The sequence below is a fragment of the Lonchura striata genome, chromosome 3 (genome assembly GCF_046129695.1).
Source record: "Lonchura striata isolate bLonStr1 chromosome 3, bLonStr1.mat, whole genome shotgun sequence".
NCBI lineage: Eukaryota > Metazoa > Chordata > Aves > Passeriformes > Estrildidae > Lonchura > Lonchura striata.
The window spans coordinates 90,074,989-90,097,472 of record NC_134605.1 but is presented as its reverse complement, the minus strand read 5'-3'; the positions used below and the strand labels follow the sequence as shown (position 1 = coordinate 90,097,472).

Here is a 22,484-nt window from a genome sequence, read left to right as displayed (position 1 = left end):
TTTAGAGAAAATGATGAAAGACTAAGAAGCCCTGTGTACAAAATTTTTAACTGATTTTTCTTCTATGCATATTGCAATTTTATTTTGAAGGTTTTTACACATCACTTGTATTGCTGTTTCCCCCTCTCTTTCACTTTTATTAGGATTCCTTTTCCCTTATCAAACCAGTCACTACGCACACCCATGTCATGGTTTAACCCCAGCCAGCAACAAAGTTCCACACACCCACTTGCTCATTCACCCCCTTAGTGGTGTGGAGGAGAGAACTGGGAAGAAGTAAACCCTTGTGGGTTGAGATAAGAAAAGTTTAATAATTTAATAAGTAAATGTATTACAGTAAAGTACATTTTTACATAGAAAGTAAAATATAATAATAATAAAAGGATTCTGTTGGTAGTTTTAACAATAACTGTAAGTTAAAAGGAGAGAGAGAGAGAGAGGTAAAACCCAAGAAGTAAGTGATGCAGTTGCTTACCACTCACTGACCAATGCCCAGACTGTCCCTGAGCGGTGATTGGCCCCTCCCAGCCAGCTCCCCTCAGTTTACACTCTAACCATGACATTCTACAGTATGGAAAATGCCTTTGGCCAGTTTGGGTCAGCTGTCCTAGTTGTGCTTCCTCCCGGTTTCTTATGCACCTGCTCACTGGCAGAGCTTGGAACACTGAGAAGTCCTTCACTTGGGATAACCGCTACTTATCAACAACCACATCAGTTTGTGCTAAATCCTAACCACAGCACGGTACCATCTATTAGGAACAAAATCAACTTGATTCCAGGCAAAACCAAGAAAACCCACAACACATTTTACTGGACTTTGGTACTTGTGACATACATCACATAGGTAATCACTTGATTTCTCAAAAAGAAGATCCAGTGGTCTTGAAAGCTTTCAGGTTAAGTGGAACAGCATAGAAAATAGAACATTTTATTGTGTAAAAAACATTAGCATATTAGAAGCTCAGTGCAGGCTTCAGTGAAGAATTCTAGATACGAGTTTATACAATACAATAATTTGTGTCTTTCCTGTTTGATTCAGGTCATTGCCATTGTTATGGATATGTTTACAGATGTGGATATTTTTAGAGAAATCGTGGAGGCATCTGCTAGAGGGATTGCAGTGTATATTCTGCTTGATGAATCGAACTTCAGTCACTTTCTGAAGATGACAGAGAAACAAGGCTGTCAAGTTCAGAGACTCAGGGTAAGGCATCCTGTCTTCCTTTGCATGAACATTCACCACTTACTCCTCCACAGCCCACTGAAAAGTGATTATTATTGAAAAAGTGGTTATTAAATACTGATTTTTAAAATTAACAAACAGGTGTAAATAGGTAAGCTCTCAGCCGAACTTTCTCTACAGATATATTTTTTTTAAGTATATTTTTCAAGTGTCAAAACAAGAACATTTTCATAGAATGTCATAGCTTTCATATATAATTTATAAAATAATTTTCCATTATTGTGTATTTAGGAATACAGCATGTTTGTAAAACTAAGCTTTTTTTTTATCCTTTCTCCTATAGTTGCCTGCAAATAAAGTCATAAGACTTAGATAAATTAATAAGTTGTGTACTTCATTTTATGATTTCTTCTTTAAGATTCTGCATTAAAATACTTTAGGAGGCCCAAGATTCTATTTTAATAGTGTTTTCCTGAAAATCCGTATTTCCATGTCTGTGCTTTGTCCTATTGCTTTTAGACATTAAATATGTAATTTTAGCCTGTAAGAGAGATAACAAGATGACATTTACATTTTCACGAGATGTCCTGCATTGCCCAAATGTTTATCAGAGATTAGAATACAAACCATGAGCTGCACTGAACTGACATAAGTGTTTCATAAGGACTTCTTGGTTTACTCTACTGTTGACAGACATAAAGAAGTTCCAAGGATGTTGTTGGAGTCTGCTTGCAAAGTTCTGAGCACTGCCTTAGCTCATAGCTCCATTTGAAGTTCCTTGCCTCTGTAACTAGTTAAGCTACATTCATGCCAGTCAAAAGTATTATAAAAGCTCTTTTTAGCAGCACCTATTTTAAGAACCCAGTCCAGGAATCAGAGATGTGCTGTATTTGTGAGGATAAAGAGGACTTTTTGGTGGATGTTTGGAGCAAACTCCATTTTATACCCATTTTTTACTCTGGAGTGTTGACTTATGTCCTCAGAAATATTCCCACTCTACTTTCCATGCTTGTTTCTTGCATAGGAGTCTGGGATTGCTGTCTGGTGGCCTAATACACAGACTTGTGGGAACTTCTGAGGAAAAACCACCAAAACTGTGATGTTATATAAACACTGGTAGTGATTGCCTTTCATGAAGTCAGTATTTGGCAGTACTTCCATATTCTGGAAGTTGAGATAACACCATTTACTGATTACTTGGGTTAATTATGCCGTAGAGGTTGCCAAAAATTATCTATGTCTATATATTAAATGAGTTTTGTCCTTCCAAAATATAGAAAATTAGGAGTGTGCCTTTAAAGGGATGTCTTGAAAATGTCATATGCATTTTCAAAATAATTCCATGCAGTGTGTATCCACAGCTGTTGCAAAAGCTTACCTACTTTGGATTCAAGGATGTCTTTTTAAGGCAGTTTTATAGACTTTTAGGTATTTGTACTATGGTTGAAAATTTAATATACATAGATTAGAGTGGATTTTGTATGGATTAGTGTGGATTGGAGGGGTTTGTATGTAACTTCTTCATTGACATTGTATTTTTACATTTCTGATTTTTGGCAGGAGAAATAAAATACATCTTTACTCTGCAAGGTTAACTTAGAATACTTTGAGTTTTATCAGAAAATAGAAAATATATGCCAAAGAGCTAAGCAATAATCCTGTTGTGTGCTGAGTTTCCAGTTTAGCTTGAAATAAAACTGTTCAAATTAATGGTGTTCTTATCCATGGGCTACTCCCAGTGACTGTTGCTCTGAAAATAGCAGTTTACTACTCCTGCATTTTAGCTCCTGTGCCTTTTTAGAGGATAAAAGGGAAATGCAGGTGACTATGAAAGAACAGACAGTATTTTGAAGATGTTTTCTCCCTTTCCCTTTTTCACATCACTCAAGGTTCAGAAAAAAGGTAAGCATCTTCAACTTTTTGTACTCTTGGCTTCTGGCCTTGCCCTTATATTCAGTGAAGGCAAGAAGAGAGCAGAGCTCTATGGGTCTATTTCTTTTCCTGAAGATGTAGCACCAGCAGCACTGGTCTTGTTATTGTCTGGCATAATTTGGTTCAGTCTTGTTGGAGTATGGATGATGCTTCTTAGTCCTGACACTCATGATGAGTTTTCTGCAAAGCCTTTCAGACTCAACACCTCTGTCTCTTTTTCTCTCCTTTTGAATCAGTAAAAAAACTGAGATGCAGTGATGAACAAAACTGGTTTTTTTAGTTCACATTTATAACTAAGTTATCTTCTGTATGGAAAAGAAAGAGTATTTTGTTACTAAATCTTCATTAAATGTCTGTGCAGACAGTTTTTCTCATCTGTAGTCTGACTCCTGGGCATGTTTTCTTCTTTATTGAAACATATAACTGAAAAAATTGATGGACCATATATTCCATCATTATTTTGTGAATTCCATATAGGAAACTATGAAATCAGGGGGTTACTAGGATTCGTTCTAGTCTTTCCTGCAGCATCTTTTCATTTAGGTTGTTTCTTACTTAATATTCATTTTGACATCACATCTATCAGTGGAGCTCAAATAATTCCTTTCCTGTACTTTCCCATTTGTCTTTCCCAGTTTCATTAGTTTTCTGGCTGTACTGCATTTGTCCTCAGTAATTAATTGTTTCTTTTTTGTTTTTTTTCTCTACCTGAGCTTTCTTTGATGAACTTTCTCACTGGTCTGACTTGCTTGGTCAGCAGTTCCTTTGCGTAGAAAGATGAAAAGTTGTTACAGATTCAAACTTTTTTTTTTTTTCCAGGTGATTTTTCAGATGCTAATGGTAAATTTTTTCACTTTTTTTTTCTGCTACTGACAGGTATTTTATTTGATATGACGTGAGACAGTGGAGGTTCTATGCTCTGGAGAAACCTCTTTTTTTACTCTTCTGCTAATGAAGAACCATTTTGCTACAGGAGGATATTGAAAGCAATTTAGCAGGACCTGATTATTATCTGATAATGCTCTCAACATTTTTAATGAATTGCAGGAAAAGGAAAATTAAACCACTAATTGATTTTATTTTCCTTCTTTGAAATCTACTCCCAGATATGCATGTTTAAATACACAGTAGTAGCTGTTCTTGAGACCTGCTTGCAGCCTGGTTTTTCTCACCAGTGTTACCAAAATCATCAAAAGTTTGCCAGTACTTCCACATCTAAGGCAAATTTGGTTATTGAATAGCCACTCACAGCATGATGTTGTATCTGTGAGCAAATTCTGTGATAAGGACCAGACTCCAGTCATGTCTTGAGTAGTGATCATTAAGTCATATTCAAAGTCAGAATAGAAGTGAATTTGAAAACTACTTGGCATTTTTACAGCACATATGTGTTCAATAGCTACTTTTTAAACTGACAATCTGTCACAAGTGGTATCATCCAGGGGTCAGTTCTGGGTCCAATGCTGTTTAATATTCTCATAAGTGATCTGGATGAGAGGATCAAGTGCACCCTGACAAAGTTTGCTGATGATACCAGATAGAGTGAATAAGTGGGCACTTTGGAAGGGAGAGCCACCCTGCAGGGGGACCTGGATTAGCTGTAAGAGTGGGCTAGCAAGGCCCTTATGAATCTCAGCAAGCATGAGGGTAAAGTCTTGTACCTGGGAAAGCATAATCCAGGAATGCAGCACAGGCTGGGATATGACCACTGGGGTTCAGCCCATAACAAGCTCAGTGTGAGTGAGCAGTGTGCTGCTCCTGCAAGGAAACCAACAGCGTGCTGGGCTGCCTCAGCAAGGGCATCACCAGCAGAGATGGACAAGTCTTTGTGCCACTCTACTCAGCACTTGGAATAGTGTGTTCAGTTTTCACCTCCACTACTTAAAAAAATATGTAGTCTGGAGAAGGGCCAGAGAACGGCCATAAAGATGATCCAATATGAAGCTGCTATATGAGGAAACGCTGAGAGATTTGAGTTTTTTCAGCTTTGAGAAGAGAAAGGGAGACCTTATCACTGAGGAACAATATGAGAAATTTGACTATTTTTCCTTTAAAACTGTTAGGTTAAATATTAGGTAGACATCCATTTTCTTTGTACGTATTCTTGACAGCATGTATGGGGCAAGTAATGGACCACTGATAAAAGCAGTGCCTACAAGTAAAAAGTGCTGAAATGAAATGTTTGAGACCAGTATACTCACTGTAGAGATTTTACTAAGGAAAATAAATGTGTAATGGTGCATAATACTTCAAAATTTTAGATCATGGTTATGTGGCACTCTCTGGAATGAAAATGTAAAGAAAATGATCTAAAAGAGGTTAGAGCTTGTTTCTTGTTCATCATTGAGTGTCATTTAACTGGATAGCACTGATGGCTATTATAAAACTGCAGCCACTGGATGTTTTAAATGTTCCTGAGTGTCCTGTAAACTATTGGGCAAGAGAGAAGATCCATTCATAAATTAATGATTGCTTTCCCCACAATGATGCTGTGATGAGCACACTGCTGTTAGGAGAGTCCTATAGCCTGAGGATGAAGTCAGGCAGGAGGGTGAATCCCAGCACTTCATACCAGATGGGGCTTGTAATTCTGTATGTATATGTTTACTGCTTCTAATCCCAAGTGGAATGCATTGTTACATTTCATATATGGTTTGTGTGATTTGGGACTTTGGGTGGTTAATAAAAGTGTGCATTCCTGGCACCTTAATTAGAGGGTTTGGAGATGGTGAAGAATGCTGGATGAACTGTGCAGGAAAAGGAAGTGTTATGTGAGAAAGGTAAGCATGATCTTTTGCACTTGTCACATTCCCATCTGGTAATGGATGATCTACCAAAGGAGGAAAAGAGTTCCGAATCGGTGAATAGGGATGGAAAAGCTACAGGAGGAAAAATACTGAAGAGAAGGTAAACAAAAAGGAGAACAGAGTGCCTACAGTGATTACAGTTCTTCTTAAAACCTCCCAGGAATTTAATGTAAATAATTTTATTCCCTTTTTACATATGCCTACTTAAAGTTATATTTCAACTTATGTGTACCTAAGGCAAAGCTTTTTTGTTTGTGTAGTATAGCAATTTGCAAGCCATTAGACTTGGTTGTGCCTCCAGCATTGATTCCCAAATTATATCCTGTCCAATACTGATCAGACATTATCTAAGTAACATTTAATGTGTTCAACTGACATGTCTTTAGGCCAATATTACTTGTTATGGGCACTTGAAAATGTATAAGCTGCTCTCAAGTTACCTTTTTCAAATTATAATGACATAAATATGTTTAAATATAATTAAATATGTCTGAAATACACATATAATTATGTGGTATATAGAACTGGGTAAAACAGTCATCAAAGTAAATGCAAATTTCATTACTAATTCACAAGATTTTATTAAAGTAAGGGGTTACTATTATGGTTATCTTTAGAATGGGTAAATTTCAGTATTTTCTTCTTTTCAGGAATTACTATTTCCATAGTATTTATCTTTCAAAAGAAAGTTTTTAATATAATTAGTTAAAGCTTGAATAGCTGCTGGTAAAAAAATTACTTTCTTCAGTATGCTTGTTCAAAGTTCAATAAAATCAATTTGGAAAAGCACAAAAATTGATTTTCATCAAGAAGACAACTTCTAATTGGAATGCAGAAAACTTAAAAGACAGGACATTAGGTTGGCAAAAGTGATTAGCAATTAGAGATGCAGATTTGTGTATATCTGGCATTCAGTAATGCAATTTGGGTTGTTATTAATTCTTTTGTAGCTCTTTCTGGAAATAGACCTAAGTATCCACCTGTATTTTTGCTTTTAAATTTTTTACCTTTTAAAATTTTACAGTGCTTCTAGATAATATTTCTTTTATTTTTCTAATGAAGAGATAAGCTTTATGTTTAATATTTTCTAGACATGTTTTACATTTGCTAGCTCATGAACAAAAGAAATTCTTAAATGCTGTCTTTGTACATTTTAACTGAGTTGAATTTGTGTTCAAAGCTTGACAAAAATGCAAAGCAAAAACTCACCTAACAGTGAATGAAGTTTAAAGAACTTTGATAACTTGAGTTAAACCCTGGTTTTCCCACTCATCGGCTTTTAAGTGTAACTCTTGCTTCTGTGGTTTGATTTTTCATTTGGTAAAAGTTTCAAAGTACCAACACTGAAATATACACTGATTTAGTAAGCATGTATTATTTGGAAATGTGCTTTCATGTCATGGATATTTTCTCCTAATTTTTTAAATGTTCTGTTTGGAAAGAATAAAGTTCATTGGATTATAGTAGATATTATCCTTAAAACTCCTACAGCCTTTATCTACCAGAAATTTATATGTTTTAGGCAAATGTAGAAGTGCTCTGATAGATAATGAGGGTTTATGTCACTGATTGCAAACTCAGTCATATTTTACAGACTGAAATTTTAAATGAATTTGTAAGTTTGAACATCTCTACCGCTTCCTGAGGATAGGAAGTGAAGAAGGAGATGCTGGTCTCTTCCCCCTGGTATCCAGTGACAGGATGCATGGGAATGGTTCAGCCCACTGCAGGAGGTTTAGACTGGACATCAGGAAGCATTTCCTTATTGAGGGAGTTGTTAAACAGTGCTACAGGCTTCCTAGGGAAGTGATCAATGCCCCAAGCTCGTCAGTCCTTGAGAGGCATTTGGTAATGCCCTTGATAATTTGCTTTAACTTTTGGTCAGTCCTGAATTTGTCAGGCAGTCAGAGTAGATGATCACTGTACATCCTTTCCACCTGAAATAGTCCCGTCCCGTCCCGTCCCGTCCCGTCCCGTCCCATCCCATCCCATCCCATCCCATCCCATCCCATCCCATCCCATCCTTTTCTATTTATTTAATCCTCCTGATTTTGGTGGAATTACGATGCACACAGTCTTTTCCATTTGCTTCATGAACAGCCCTTCCACCTACAGCTGACCTTTACAGAGCACATCTGTGATCTGCAGCCTGCCCTTGTGGGAGTTCTGGTGAAATGTGACATTCCTGTCTGTTCACAGGTCTTACATTCCATGATTTCCATATGTACAGAGTATATAATAATTGTGCAGATTCTTGGTTTTTACTGCCAATGCTAAATTATGGATTTTACTCCCACTGGAAAACTTAGGGTTGCTAGAAAAACTATTCCAAGGCTAGAAGCTACAGTAAATATTGTGATCATTCACAGTTATATTCCAAGCTGCTTTTATGTCTTGTGAAGTATTTTGTGCTCCACAGTTACATAAAGTAGATGCTTGTAGGTTGGTTTGCATTGAATATAAATTTTAGCTTTTCTGTAAGTAAGAACCTTTTGTGTAACAATTTCTGTTAAATGTATCTTTTTTTCTACATCCCCATAAGAACTTTTTGAAAATTGTTATTAGTACAGTCTATAAGGTATAGTAACAACTTCCTTCAAATTTTCTCTTTCCATGATCATAAAAACCCACATGACAGTAGAGACAGAAAAATTAGAAGATGCTGACTTAGCTGAATCAGTTTCATCAGTAGTTTGGGAAAAAATTTCATATTTTTGAGATCCGGCGTGGAAAATTTCCCAAGTACCATTTACTGAGTTTGCATGAATAAAGCATAAATCTTAACAGAATTCAAAATTAGCTTCTGCATTGAGTTTGTGCTACCTCTGAATGTTGTGTTAGCGTCCCTGAACTTAAAAATATGATTGATCTCATGGTGCAAAGCTGATAGATAAATTTTATTGGTGGTAAATCTGCAAGGGATTCTAGCACTAAGTGGTATCATTTGGTGGATGATCTCAGAGTAGGATATAGTATTTGTAGACTTGTTCAATTAAAATAAAAGTGATCTTGGCTCTTTTAAGTGTTCTCTATGATAAGCTGAAATATTTGGAAATCATATAAACATGTATCAGCTGATGGAAAGAATTTTTTTTGAAATACAAAACCACTTTCCCTTGTTGAAGATATCTTCTGCCAGAACCTCTTTTTGGAAGTTTTGGCTATGGAAAAGTATAATTTCATTTTCTGAGGCCTAGGGAATCTCATCAATCTTGAAGACAAAACAGTAACTGGCCACTTTGGGTCCCTGGCAATAAATTTGGTCAGCATTTCATTCCCTGCAGAATTTATTAATGTGCAATAATTTAACTTTTCTCCTACTGTTCCTCTGAATTTTAGCTCCTTGAATGTTAAACATGGATTATAATAGACAAAGTAAAGTGTTTTTATTGTCTTTTTCAGAATATGAGAGTGCGGACAGTGAAAGGACAAGATTACTATTCTAAAACAGGAGCAAAATTCCATGGAAAAATGGAACAAAAATTTATTCTTGTTGACTGTAAGAAAGTCATGTATGGTTCTTACAGGTAAGATCAATCACTGAAGTGTCTGTAGCAAACCTGTCATCTCAGTACTGTTGGTATAGCAAATTTTGAGATTTTGTATTTGTGAAAATTCTTCTAGGGAATCACATGGGTAAATTTGATTATGTTTTCTGTAATTTAACAAGTTTTCATAGATACTTATTGCTAACTAGCCTAAGAGATCATCTGTTCATTTTTCACAAATAAGAAATAAAGGATATAGGTTTTGCTACAGCTGAAGAAAAAAATCCTGATTTGTCTTTTGTTGTCTGAATTATTCTTGTTTAACATTCACTCCAGAGAAGTGAGTGACAAAGTTTTTTCATAAGATAGTTCCTCCATGTAATAATCTTCTAAAGCTAACATTAGAGACTGCTTCTGTGGCTCTCTAGTATATGATGGTCAAATTAAAAATTGCCCATGTCTCTCTCTCTGTGTTTGGCTAAGTTTCTGTATTCTGTTTTCCTTTTATTTCCAGTGTATGTGAGCAAAACAGGCTGGAAGAGCCTTGCAGAGCTGGAAAAAACCTAAGTTAAAGCAGAGACAATCTTAACTCACACATTATTAAATATTTTCCTTCTTTTCATGCTACACGTTTCTCTTTTGCCCAAGTGAGTTAGTTTCTGCCAGCTTAGTGCCTGGGTGCCAGATCCACAGCCACTGTCTTTCATAGATTTCCACCACTGTAAGCTTTTGGAAATCTGACCTTTTATTTCCTCCAAGACTCAGCCAGCCCCAAATTCAGACTGACATGTATAAATGGTAGTGAGGTAAGTGATAAGTTCATAAATTACTGCGGGTAAGAGACTGCAGGGAGAGTCTGCATGCTTTGACATCTACGCACAGTGTCATAGTCTGTGAGAATGGGATAGGTTTTCTCATTCCAATTTGAAAAACAGCACTACTTGAACACCTTGCACCACAGGGGCTGGAATCATCAATTTCTGTAGAAATTAGGCCTTCTTGGTAAAAGAATCTAGTGATTTGTAACAGGAAAAACAAGTCTTTTAGAAATCTGTCACTGAGCTCAATTTAAAGTTTAGCGGTATTTTCAAATATTATATGTTAATTGTGAGAAGTAATGGGTAAAAAACTTATGCAGAATGATTTGATTTAATCTTGATACACTATAACTTCCTGAAAAATACAAAAACAGCAAAAAAACCCTTAATCAGTAAGCTATTTTTATGAACAAAGCTAACCTATTTTCTAATATCTAGAAGAAAAATGCAAATAAATAAATTCTTTATTTTTTTCCTTTTTTGAAATAGGATTTCAAAACAATTGTTTTCTTTGCTGTAACCTGTAAATTGTATGTTTTTCGCTCCATGATATTAGTCTTGTTGCAGCATCCTTAATGTACATGTTAATATATTTTATCTCATTTTGTAGCTGTAAATTAATTGCAGCTACTTACCTTTGAGCATTTGTTCAGCCTTTCACAGCAGAAAAGAGAAAAAGTATTATCAAAGTATTATCATTGCAATTAAAAGAAATTTTCATATCCAATGCAGTGTGCATATTAGAAAATGTAAACTTTTTTTCAAATTCTGAGATGCATCTTTTTGAAAATGCTTAGAATGAAGTACATTCCAAATTGCTGAAACACTCCTGCATGTTACTTCAAATGTATTTTTTTCACAACATAATCACACAGTAACATTATCTGACTGGAGAGATAATACAGTGGGTATAGGTTAGTTCTGCTATAGACTTTGTAGAAGTGATTTTTTTCCATTAGGTATTTGTACTTTACTGTTCTACATTTGTGAATCCTGTTTTAGAATACTTTTATGAGAGCAGTTATAAGGGTAGTTATAGACTCATTCCTGCTCCCACTGAAATAAGTGGAAAATCTCCATCTGAATTTAACTGGTGTTAGATTAGACCTCCTGAGTCCAAATTACATGAATCATGCCGTCAACTTATTTAGAAGGTACTTTTACAAACCCAAGGTTTGTGTAAAAGCTTTCTTCTCAAGAAAGATTGGTGCAATACTTTAGCTTAAAAGAACAGTATCTAATGGTCCTTTTTCTTCTTTCAGCTTTATGTGGTCATTTGAAAAAACCAACCTCAGCATGGTTCAGCTTATCACAGGACAGCTTGTTGAATCCTTTGATGAAGAGTTCAGGACACTGTATGCCCGTTCTTCCGTTCCCAGTTCGTTTGCCCCAGAATTAGTACGGGTAAACAGTCGCAAGACACTCTGGGATAATGATACATACCAACATTCAGTGTCTTCCTTGGCTTCAGTTTCTAGCCAAAGAAACCTTTTTGGTAGGCAAGACAATGTTCTCAAGATAGATCCTGTTTGGAAATCTCGTGGAAGATATGCAGTAAATGAAATAGATAAATATGGCTTGAGAAATCAAGCCTATAATAAGCAACCATTTAATCCAGCTTTTAATGTTCAAAATCCAATCCAGCAGTATCAACCTAGTGAAAAAAATGAGCACTGGAAGAGACATAGTTATGCTGGAGAGAAGCCAGAAAGGACACCTTACCTATTGCTCAACAGAGCTATTAACAGAGCAAACAATCTACCAAATACTTGGAAAATGCCATCTGATAGCCTTAGTATTGTGTCATCATTACGAGGAGGATATGCAAATAACTACAATATTCCCCAGCAAAGTTTTGCTGATCAGTTCTCACGACCAAAAGTAAATCTTGCGGAGAGAAATTCAATTGTACGGAGGTCTTTTAATGGGACAGATAATCATATCCGCCATCTGCAGCAGAGGATGCCAACCCTTGAGCACACCACCAAATCATTCCTACGTAACTGGCGAATAAAGTCCTATTTGAATGACCAGTCAGATTATCCAGTAGAGTCAAATGGGTCAGCCTTGGGTGACAGATATGATAGCTATGACACAGCTGAAAATATGAAAGCTCATGCGCTGTACTCTCATTCTCGCTTGCGATCGTCACTGGTGTTTCAGCCAACTTTACCTGAACAGCAGGAAGTAAGCAGCTGTGCAAGTTCTTCAAATTCAACTATAATTGGGTCAGAGGGAAGTGCAACACCCAAAGGGACATCTAACCATGCTCTGAGTGTAGAAGATGGAACAGATAATAATTTAGAGGAGCTTGGCACAAACTCTCCTCTTAAATCAGATGCACCAACAGGCCACAGAATTCAGATTGCAGACAACACAAAACCTAGTGTAAATTCAAATGCAGCTGGTGACTCATCAGTGTATTTGTACACAACACTGCGTACAGACAAACATGCAGATAATTTGAAGAACCTTCAAAATGAAAATATGCTCAAAAGGAGAAGTTTTCCTATGTTTAATTCCAAGTCCATATTGGATCCTGGTACCAACAAACATGCATCCAATTATGTTTACAGCACATTGACTAGGCACAGACTTAAGCAGCCAGTTAGTCCAAAACTTCCAGAAGAGATGCTCAAGAGTGCTAAAAGTTTGCATAGTGTGACCAACCACTCACCACAGGAGGAGAAGGACCTGAAAGGAGAGCTGAAGAACCCGACTGCTAGCAAGGCAATCTCCATGGCAGCTCTCACTGAAGCTAGCAGGGAGGAGTCTAGTAAGGATTGCACATCGAAGAAAGAAAGTAAGAATTCCCCAAGTTTTCTGAAGAAAGGATCCCAGAAACTGCGGTCACTTCTTAATCTCACACCAGACAAGAAGGAAAACTTGTCAAAAAACAAAGGTCCTGCCTTTTACAGAATGTGTAGTAGCTCTGATACATTGGTTTCTGAAGATGAGAATCAAAAACCAAAGATTTCTGAAAATAAGACAGATTCTTCCCCAAGGAGAAAAAGAAATTCGTCATCAAATTCTCAAGGTAGTTTGAACAGAAGTAAAGAAGATGTCACCGGGAGTCCAACAAAGTCTCCGAAGTCTCCAAAGTCACCGAAATCTCCAAAACCTCCATCTGATGAGAGCAATAAAAAGTGTCCTCTCTTGTGCCCCCTTGAAAGTAAATTCATAGAAACTGCAGGAGATCCATCTACTCCAAGATTTAATACAGAACAGATTCAGTATCAAGATGCAAAGGAAATCTCCACAAATGCTACTTCTGAAAGTGCTCCTGTTTCTGCTCTCCAAAGAGCAAGTTCAATGACACCACAGCTGCCAAGCTCAAAGCACCAGGAGCAGCTGAGGTCTCGTTTGAGTGAAAGGCGTGTTTATAGTCGCTTTGAGCCATTCTGTAAGATGGAAAATGCCAGCCAACCTGCAGGAAATGCAGCCAACAGCAGTTCACATCTCTCAGATATCAAAAGCAAGGCGTTAGGGAATAATTATGGCAGGAGTAATCACATGGTCAGCTACAACTCAACTGCCTACCACCCTTTGCAGCCTAATGAAAACAAGCTGAGAGGATTTATGCAAAAGTTTGGGAACTTACTACACAAAAACAAGTAATGTTATAATTTTGTTGATCATATTGAAATACATCAAGACTGGCAAAGCTGGACATAATCTTAACTGGACAAAGACTCGTGGCTAACTTTTGTAGAATTACTTGGATTTTGTCTTGAGTCTAGGACATCGGAACGAATGTACATATTTTTAAAAATAATTATTCTAGAATTGTTATACTTAAATCTTCACAGAAATTCTCTGTCCAGAAGATGTCTCAAGGAAGTTGTTTATATATAGTGTTGATATTGTAAGATTAATTTTATACATTTTCCTTGTGAATAAAATACATTCTAGTGTATTTTAAGATTAATAAACATGGGGTAAAAAAGATGAGGGATGTTTTTAAACTTCAGATAATACTGTCTCCAAAGATTTGCCCTTCAAAACTAGGATAGCACTAGGAATAGTAAGTCATATTTTTTCAGCATTTATGTACACTTTGAAATTATAAACACAAATGTTAATGCATTGCATGTTACTTATTTTTAATTTTTGGAATCTTCTTTTAGGTTTCATCTTGTTAATAATTTACCTCCTAGCATCTATTGAACTGTTTGGGCAGTAGATGGATCTGTCTTACTTTATTGAATTTTCTGTGTAATATGTATTTTTCTGAAGTATTTGGCATACAGATTTGAAAATTACCTTAATCTGAGTTTTCACTGACTTGTTTACATGGTTAAAGTAGTGTGAATGTAGAATTAACATTAAAAAAACTATTTATAGAAAAGGTGCCTTGAACATAACCTACAATTAGTTTAAATTTCAATGAGTTAATTACATTTGTACAGCATGCCAGTATTCTGTAATGTCTTTGTTAAAAAACCTTTTTTATTACATTTTTCTTTTTGGTGTTTAAAAAGAAAATTTCTGTGGACCTCCATTTCTCAGGTAAGTTTTTGTTTCACATGCAGCAGTGTGTTTTAAGTGTTGCCAGATATTTTTGCAACTGTGGCCTTAAAGTGTAGCCAGGTATTTTGTTGCTTTAATGGCCTTATGTCAGGATGACTATTACAAGCTTGCAAGGAATTAGGCAGCTAAAAGTGAGATTTGTAAAAATCACCACATCAAACGATAAGGCACCTTTCCTAAGACAAAGTATCAGTGAAGGGTGGTAGTAGAAAGTGTTAAACTTCAGTGAAGGGATTGAGACACCTAACTGCAGTCTATAAGGGACATGTTTGGTTTATCTGAGCCTCTGTATCATAAAAAATTTCTCAATAATAGGTGACTACAGGTTAGTGCTTACAAAAACAGAGGTGTGGTGATGTGTTTGGGCAGCAGTATGGCATCCACTTCTCATCTGCAATGTGCAGCCAGAACATTCAACTGGCTCACCCTGTCCTGGGTGTGAAATTCGTGTCTTAGAAGGACTTCATAACCATTTAGCTGTAAGATATTCTGTGACAGTTTTGTTTGAAAATTCAGATTTTTTTGAAATTTTACTGCTGAAAGCTTAGAATTCTTACACAGATCTTTGTGTTTCAGGAGAGAGTTTTAGGAGAAAACTTCAGTCTTAGATCTGAAAGGCCCCACAGTGTTCTATGGAGGAGTCCACCATGAAGGTCTTGGCATCATTCTTTAGAAAAAAATACTAAAAAGGCAAAAATGCACCAATTGAAGTAAATTTGTCTTATCTGCCTGTGACCCTGGGAATAGATTTTAAATGGAAATCTACTTCTTACTGATAACCTGTTCGGGTTCCCATGAAGTCACCACAGTTACTGTCAGTGACCTCAATGAAGCAGTGTCAGCTTTTTATTCAAGCTCTTAGGCTCCTTTATTAGGGCTCATGCATCATAGCAGTAACTGTTTCATTGTGGCAATGCTAATTATATATATGACTGACAAAGACTTGCATCTTAATCCTCTGCTGAAAGTTTAGATCTCTCCATTGCTTGTGATCACAAAAGATTTTATAAATTTCTTGGTGATCACTTTGTTCATTCCTTGATGAAATGCCATAGTTAGTATTTTTCCCAAATAAACATTTATGTTTAAATATTCTGTTCCAACAGAGGCAACATGTTCAGACCCAGGATAAGGAGTGTCTTAGTTCTCAAGGTGTGTTTTCAACATAGGTACAATGTACTTCCACAGCTACACAGACAACAGCATTACCAACTGTACTTTTTAAAGCACTTAATTTTTAGCCAGTTGGAAATTTGTCCAGGATAGTACCTGAACTGAAGTGCAGTTGGTGCTAAAAATGATTGGGGTAGTTTTAGGAAGATCTTTACTTTTCCTTTGTACTCTAGTGACATATGCTTGTAGGCAGAACTATATTTGGGAAGGAAACGAGAGAAGGAGAACAAGGGTCTTGGGGCAAGTGTAGAAGAGCAATTGCTTTCCATATTGTAATAAGCCTTGGGAAATCTACACTCATGAAATTTAGAAATAATTACTGTATTTCTCAAAGTAGATTGCTAATGAAAGAGTCCTTATAAGGCAGATATTTTAATTAACCAAATCACCTGTGTTTGTAGGTATATACTGCTGTTTTTCACCTGCACAGAAGATTAAGATCCTTCAGTGGAGCCTGCTCATAGACTTGATCGTGCAAAAAAAAAAAAAAAAAAAATCTCTGTAGAAATAGCATTTTTTTTTAATTTTCAACTCTTTTCTCAGAGTTCTCACATAGGAATGGTCTGTGCTAAGGCTTGATCCAAGGTTTATTAAAATGAATTCCATGGACCTCAGGGGAAGTAGGATCAGACTCTTAATGTACTGACATCACTATTTTTGGAATGTAACAAGACCCAGTGCTGCTTCGGGAGGATAAGGCTCTGCTTGACACTATGGGAAGAGCAGCTTAATGCCCTGCCTGAAGCTACAGCTTTGAAGGTTGGGAAGCACATTGTCCACAGGTGCTGCAAGGACCAAGTGTTCATTTGTTCTCTCCAGAACCTGTGGTAGTGGGAAAATGCTCACCCAGTACTGTCTAATGTACTCATATCATATGATGTGATTGCCTCATGTCTCCATGGGAGCCCAATTGTCCATAAAATAAAAAGGAAAATATAGGGGACAAAAAAATCCTTATATCAGCAGAGAAAAAGGATGTGCAGTTTTCTGGAGGGAAAAGTTGGAATTCGTATTTTTGAACTTCTTTTTTCCCAAAGCTTTTGTTGGTGTATCTACCTTTCCAAAGAGATGCAGTTCATTCAGTGTCCTAAATGTGCATTGCATGTTACAGGTTTTACAATGTGCACACACCCAATGCACTCCCTGTTTTGTAAGGCTGTGAAGTAATAGCTGTTGCCATGCATGACAGTCGTTTGGCCACATGGCTTGGGAGTTGTGAAATCCATAAGAAATGTCACATCATTCCTGCATTAAATAAAGCTCCATTAGCACTGTCACGCATCTCTGTGAAAGCTGTTCAGAGTTAAGCAGTCCTGAGGTGCTGAGCTCCTTCAGGAGCACTGTTGGGAGCAGAGGGCAGTGCACCTGGAAGATGCAGGCTCCTCATACAGAGCTTGTTCAATTTGTGTCATAAATAAACTACCCCTACATACAGTCATTATATACAGTGAATAAATTGCTTCATTTCTTCAGCCCTGTAATAAACAGCTTTTGCTACCTCCCAGACGGCAAAATTGTTGATTATTCTCTTATTAATGACCTTGCAGTGCCCTCTTTATTCATGCTAACAAACACAAACTAGATGTGAAGAAAGATTATAAATCGAGAAAAAGTGAGTTGCCAGCTGTCTAATAAATGAGGATAGTAGTATTTGTTGCAAACCTTGAGAAAAACAAGAAGCTTATCAGGCACTAGATGTTTTTGCAGAGGTGAAAAATTACTATTCAAAGACAACAACTATTTGATAATTTTTCAGCTTTCTGAAATGTATTAAAACGTGGTTTATAAGACATCATAAAAGATACCAAAATGTGTTGCAGGACAGTGTAAAAATAAAATTCAAATTTAGTTTACTAAGCTGTATGATAAATACATTTTTTTTTTTCATTTGTAGAATTATGTGGGGTAAGCTGTGCAATCAACAAGTAGCTTTGCAACTCTGTAATGCAGAGAGATCAGTAGGGTTACCATGGTACTTAGTGTAATTTATTCCCCATATCAATTTTGTATTGCACAGTACAGTATTTTGGGGTATTTTAGTTTGTTTTCATTTAAGTCAGGAGAGTTAAAGCAACATAAAGCTGCAGTAGTTCATGAGTAATTGAAGCATGTTCCTCCAATTTTGCTTTCACTTGCACAAGTATGTATTCCATTAGCACCCCAGTGACAAGAGAAGAGACTGCAATGCTCAAGACTGTCTTGCCATTTCATCCCTTATTTCAGAGAGGTGCTTACAGATAGATGTCTGGGTACCTCTATACAGGGTCTGAAATCTTTCATAATTTTCAGCTCTAAGAGTTACAGTTAGGTCTACAATTTTCACATTTCACATGATGCTAAACATGTTGCATGTTCTGAGAATGCTGTTCTGTACTTGTAAACAGGATGGAAGAAAATATTTGCTCTTGGAGAGCTCAGAACAGGGTTCCTTTGCTGTTAAGCAAAGCTGGTAGTTCTGAGTTTGCTTTTGTGATGTTGACTAATTAAGTCATAAAACTTGTGCTGCAGACCCTCCGCCAGCTCTCTTGCCCTTCTCTGGACACACTCCAGCACCTCAATGTCCTTCCTGTAGTGGGAGGCCCAGAAATGAACACAGTGCTCAAAGTGTGGCCACACCAGTGCCAAGCACAGGGGGACAGTCACTGTTCTGGTCTTGCTGATCCAATATCCCTGTCCAGATCCCTCTGTAGCACATCAACATTCCCAGTTAACTTGGTGTCATCTACAAACTGACTGAGGGTCCAAGTGATCTCCTCATGCTGATCATCAGTAAAGGTACTAAGCAGGACTGGCCCCAATATTGAGCCCTTGGGAACACCATTTTGCTGGCTGCCAATGGGAATTGATTCCATTCACTGACAGACAGTTTTGTACCTAGCGAATAGTGCACCCACCCAAGCCATGAGCATCCAGTTTCTCCAGAAGAATACTGTGGGAAATGGTGACACTGGCACCCAGATCAGAGTGGACAGGTCTGTAGTTTCCTGCATCCTCTTCTGGTCCTTGTAGATTGACATCACATTTGGCAACTTTCTGTCACCCGGGATCTTCCCAGTAAAGCAGGACAGCTGGTAAATGAATGGGGATCAGTGAGCACTTTTGCCAGCTCCCTCAGTACCCATGAGTAGATGCAATCCAGCCGTATAGTTGTTTTTGTTTAAGGGGTGTATCAGGTATCTCACCGTATGGGGGTTTCATTCTCTTCATCCCTGTCTTCCAACTCGGGGCTGGCACCCAGAGAACAAGTGCTCTTACTAGTAAAGGCAAAGAAGACATTAAATACCTCAGTGTTTTCTTCATCCTTTGTGACGATGTTTCCCCCCACATCCAAGAAAGGATGGAGAGTCTCCTCAACATTCCCATTGCTGATGTGTTTATAGAAGGCTTTTTCATTTTCTTTTCTGGCAGTGGTCAGGTTAAATTCCAGATGGGCTTTGGTCTTTCTAATTTTCTCCCTGCAAAGCCTCACAATATCCTTGTGGTTGTCCTGAGTTGCCCGTCCTTTCTTCCAAAAGACATAAATAATTTTTTTTCATAAATAACTTTGATTTTTTCAAATATCTTTGTGTATTTCTGGAGAAGAATCTGGTTTGCTAAAAATTACTTGGCATCCCTTCAGAAGAAGCTTCTGTGATGACTATGCATCTTTCTTTCACCATATGTGTTAAAATATCTAAAAATTCAATGGTTAAGTGCAAAAGATAGTTGGAGGGAAAACCAGTAATTTCTTGCGCCATGATATGTGCTTATTTTGATAGTGTTGCTTCCATATGTAAATACAGCTGGGAGAAAAATTTATTATTTTCTTTCCAGAACACAGAGAATTTATGTCAGTTGAAGTAGAAATATTTGAAAGACTTAGCACCAGTGACAATATTTTATTGTGTTTGAGAAATGAATGCAACTAATTAATTAGCATTCAAACACTGGACTCCTACATGTCTATTGTATGTCTGTTCTTTTCTTATTTAGCAAAATTCAGACTGGTCATATACAGCTTCCCAAGCTCTTGAATGTTACTCTGAAGAACTATTCCAATGAGGCATGAAAAACATGCTTAGATTTTTAAATTAGGCCATCCCAGGATAAAGCATACCATACATACATGTTTTGTTAGATTTTAGTATTAAAACTTTCAGTGCAATCCTAGCTGTGGGTAATTGTTGACTATGTACTTGTATTGTTTTGTTTGAGTCATGTCTGATTTTGACCCATGGCATCACCACATTAAGACATCATGTTTGATATGTTTCTTTCAAATGTCACAAGTGCTGGTGTGAAAATATTCTGATTTCAAAGTTTTGATCAATCTTCTTTAAAGTAGACTATATGGATCTGTGATGTTCCATAAAATTTCAGAAGAGGATGTGAATTTGAATTACTAAAAAGACAAGGAGACAAAACTAAAAAGCATTTTCAGGTATCTTCAGACACAGCAAAGGAAACAAGTAAAATCAGAAGATGAAATCACAAATGAATATTCATATGTTTTACCTACTGAACATTTTACCAGTTGAAAATGAAAGCTAGTGCACCAACATGGCAGGAAACATAATAATCAGTTACTCTTTGATTAAAAAAAGCTGAGACACTATCTAGATGATGCAAAGAAGCATGAGGGATACTACAAATACACAAGACCCAGAATGGATTTTCCTGTGTAATTTTGCAGGGTGGGGGGTGTGGGAAAGGAATTTCCTTCAAGTTGGTTGCAAAACTGACAGATTTAAAATGCTGTGCTGGTTTCATTTAAAACTACTTGATATGTAAATCCTTTTTTCCAAAGATGGCATTCTTGGGTTACATAGCAGCTATGTTATGGGTATACCGTGGATGTACAAATACAAACCAAAATATGCCTTGAAATAATTTATTACCTTTATTTTTTACCAAATAAAATGTTTCTTTTAAAGCTCAGCTAATTTCTGTGTTTGTTTTTTCACTGGCTCATGCTGTTATTAGCAATTCTCATTTCAAAATTTTAAACATTAAAAAAAATGCTGACATCAGAAATGTTGAATGAAATGTTAAAAAATCGAGGTCTCAAAGCTGTTTTGTGCTAGCATGGCTGTTGGCAGAACTGTTGCACCTTCTATGGGACAAGAGCTCACACACACCACAGAGAAAGGACCAAAGCAAACCACTAAAATAAAATAACTGGATTAAAATATTGGTATAATACAATGAAAGTAAGTGGGATCAAAAAGGTATGGGGGTAAGGTCCACAGTGTTAGTATCCCATGTTTGCTTTCAGAGCCATGTATCACTTCCTTGCTGTAGTATTTTGGGTTTCTTTGCCTTCCTGTTAGTTCTGCCTTGCTAGTAATGTCAGGTTCGATAGTGTTTTCTTTTTCCTCCTGTCTCCGCCTTAATTTCCTCTCCCCTATTTAAAAGAAACATCCTTCAGGAAATCTGTTTGCCTATCCTTTGCATTGTACTTGATACTGAAAAAATAATTCCCATCACATGGTTTGTGAGAATTAACTTCTGACAACTCCATGCATGAGTTGTACCAAGGGGTGGCTCATGAGAAATTGATATTGAATCCTGAATATTTGCTTAGTGCCTGTGAAAAAGCAGTAGAAAACATAATAGCCTTTCTGAACAGCTTATGGTTTATATTTAGACTTAATGGAGGAAGGAAATTAAGAGAAGGAGGACGTTTGTGCTTTTTCAGTTAGAAAAGGTTATATTTAATATTGATTTACCACATATGGAGACTGATGGTTGGGGTTATGGCGTGGTGTCTGCAGGCACCCATGCACATACCTGTATGCATAATACTGTGCCTCCTACCTGTGCAGGAACTTCTACTTATATTGTAATTTAAGTAAAACTCATCATGGTTCATTGAGTTCAAGTCTTTTCCAGTTCCCACACACAGAAGGCATTATAATAATTACTGCCTTGTCTCCTTCGCTTTGTGTTTTCCTTACTTAGGACAAATGTAAACTTACCCTGCTAGCAACTCTGTGTGCATCATTCTGAAACGTATGATCACTAAGTAAATATATAAAAGCCAAAACTCTTTTTGGGACATATCAATTGGATTGAGAAGGAAGGTATGCATATATCCTAATGAGGACAAGACCAATGAATGTATGAGTAGGGGATTTCTGGCAGGTAAGTACTTGCATGCCAGGCATGCCAGTTATTTACTGAAAGTTGAAATGTAAGAAAACTTTTTTTGCAAAACTGTTTTGAAAACAATAATATTTAGAGTTTTTGCAGAATTATTTTATTATCCAAGAATTCCTCATAGCTGAGTAAGAGCTGTCATCCCCTTCTGACATGTGGGAATCCCAAGGCTTCATTGCTCCTGCATGCCAGAGTAGCTGTGGGTACAGACATGGATGTCTCCTCGTTATACTTCCATTTGGTTCCACTGCCTTGAATTTACCAATAATATGGTGACTTGGAGAGTCCATTTCCAGGTGTGCAAATTGGGTCTTGTTTAGCGCAAGCACATTCCAAACTAAAATCTTGCTAAAGTCTGTATCCATAGGTTGGACTCAGTTGATCTCAGAGGCCTTTTCCAGCCTAACTGATTCTG

General features: G+C 36.9%; 1 protein-coding gene across 1 annotated transcript in view; it reads left to right on the top strand.

Moving 5' to 3' along the window:
• Window positions 1-13,970, top strand: part of FAM83B (family with sequence similarity 83 member B) — a 49,344-nt gene extending 35,374 nt beyond the window's left edge. The window contains exons 3-5 of the mRNA XM_021551222.2: window positions 1,040-1,204; window positions 9,325-9,449; window positions 11,491-13,970. Coding sequence (XP_021406897.2) covers window positions 1,040-1,204; window positions 9,325-9,449; window positions 11,491-13,846 — 2,646 coding nt within the window. The 3' untranslated portion in view covers window positions 13,847-13,970. The remainder of the gene's footprint in view (window positions 1-1,039; window positions 1,205-9,324; window positions 9,450-11,490) is intronic.
• The last annotated feature ends 8,514 nt before the right edge of the window (window positions 13,971-22,484 follow it).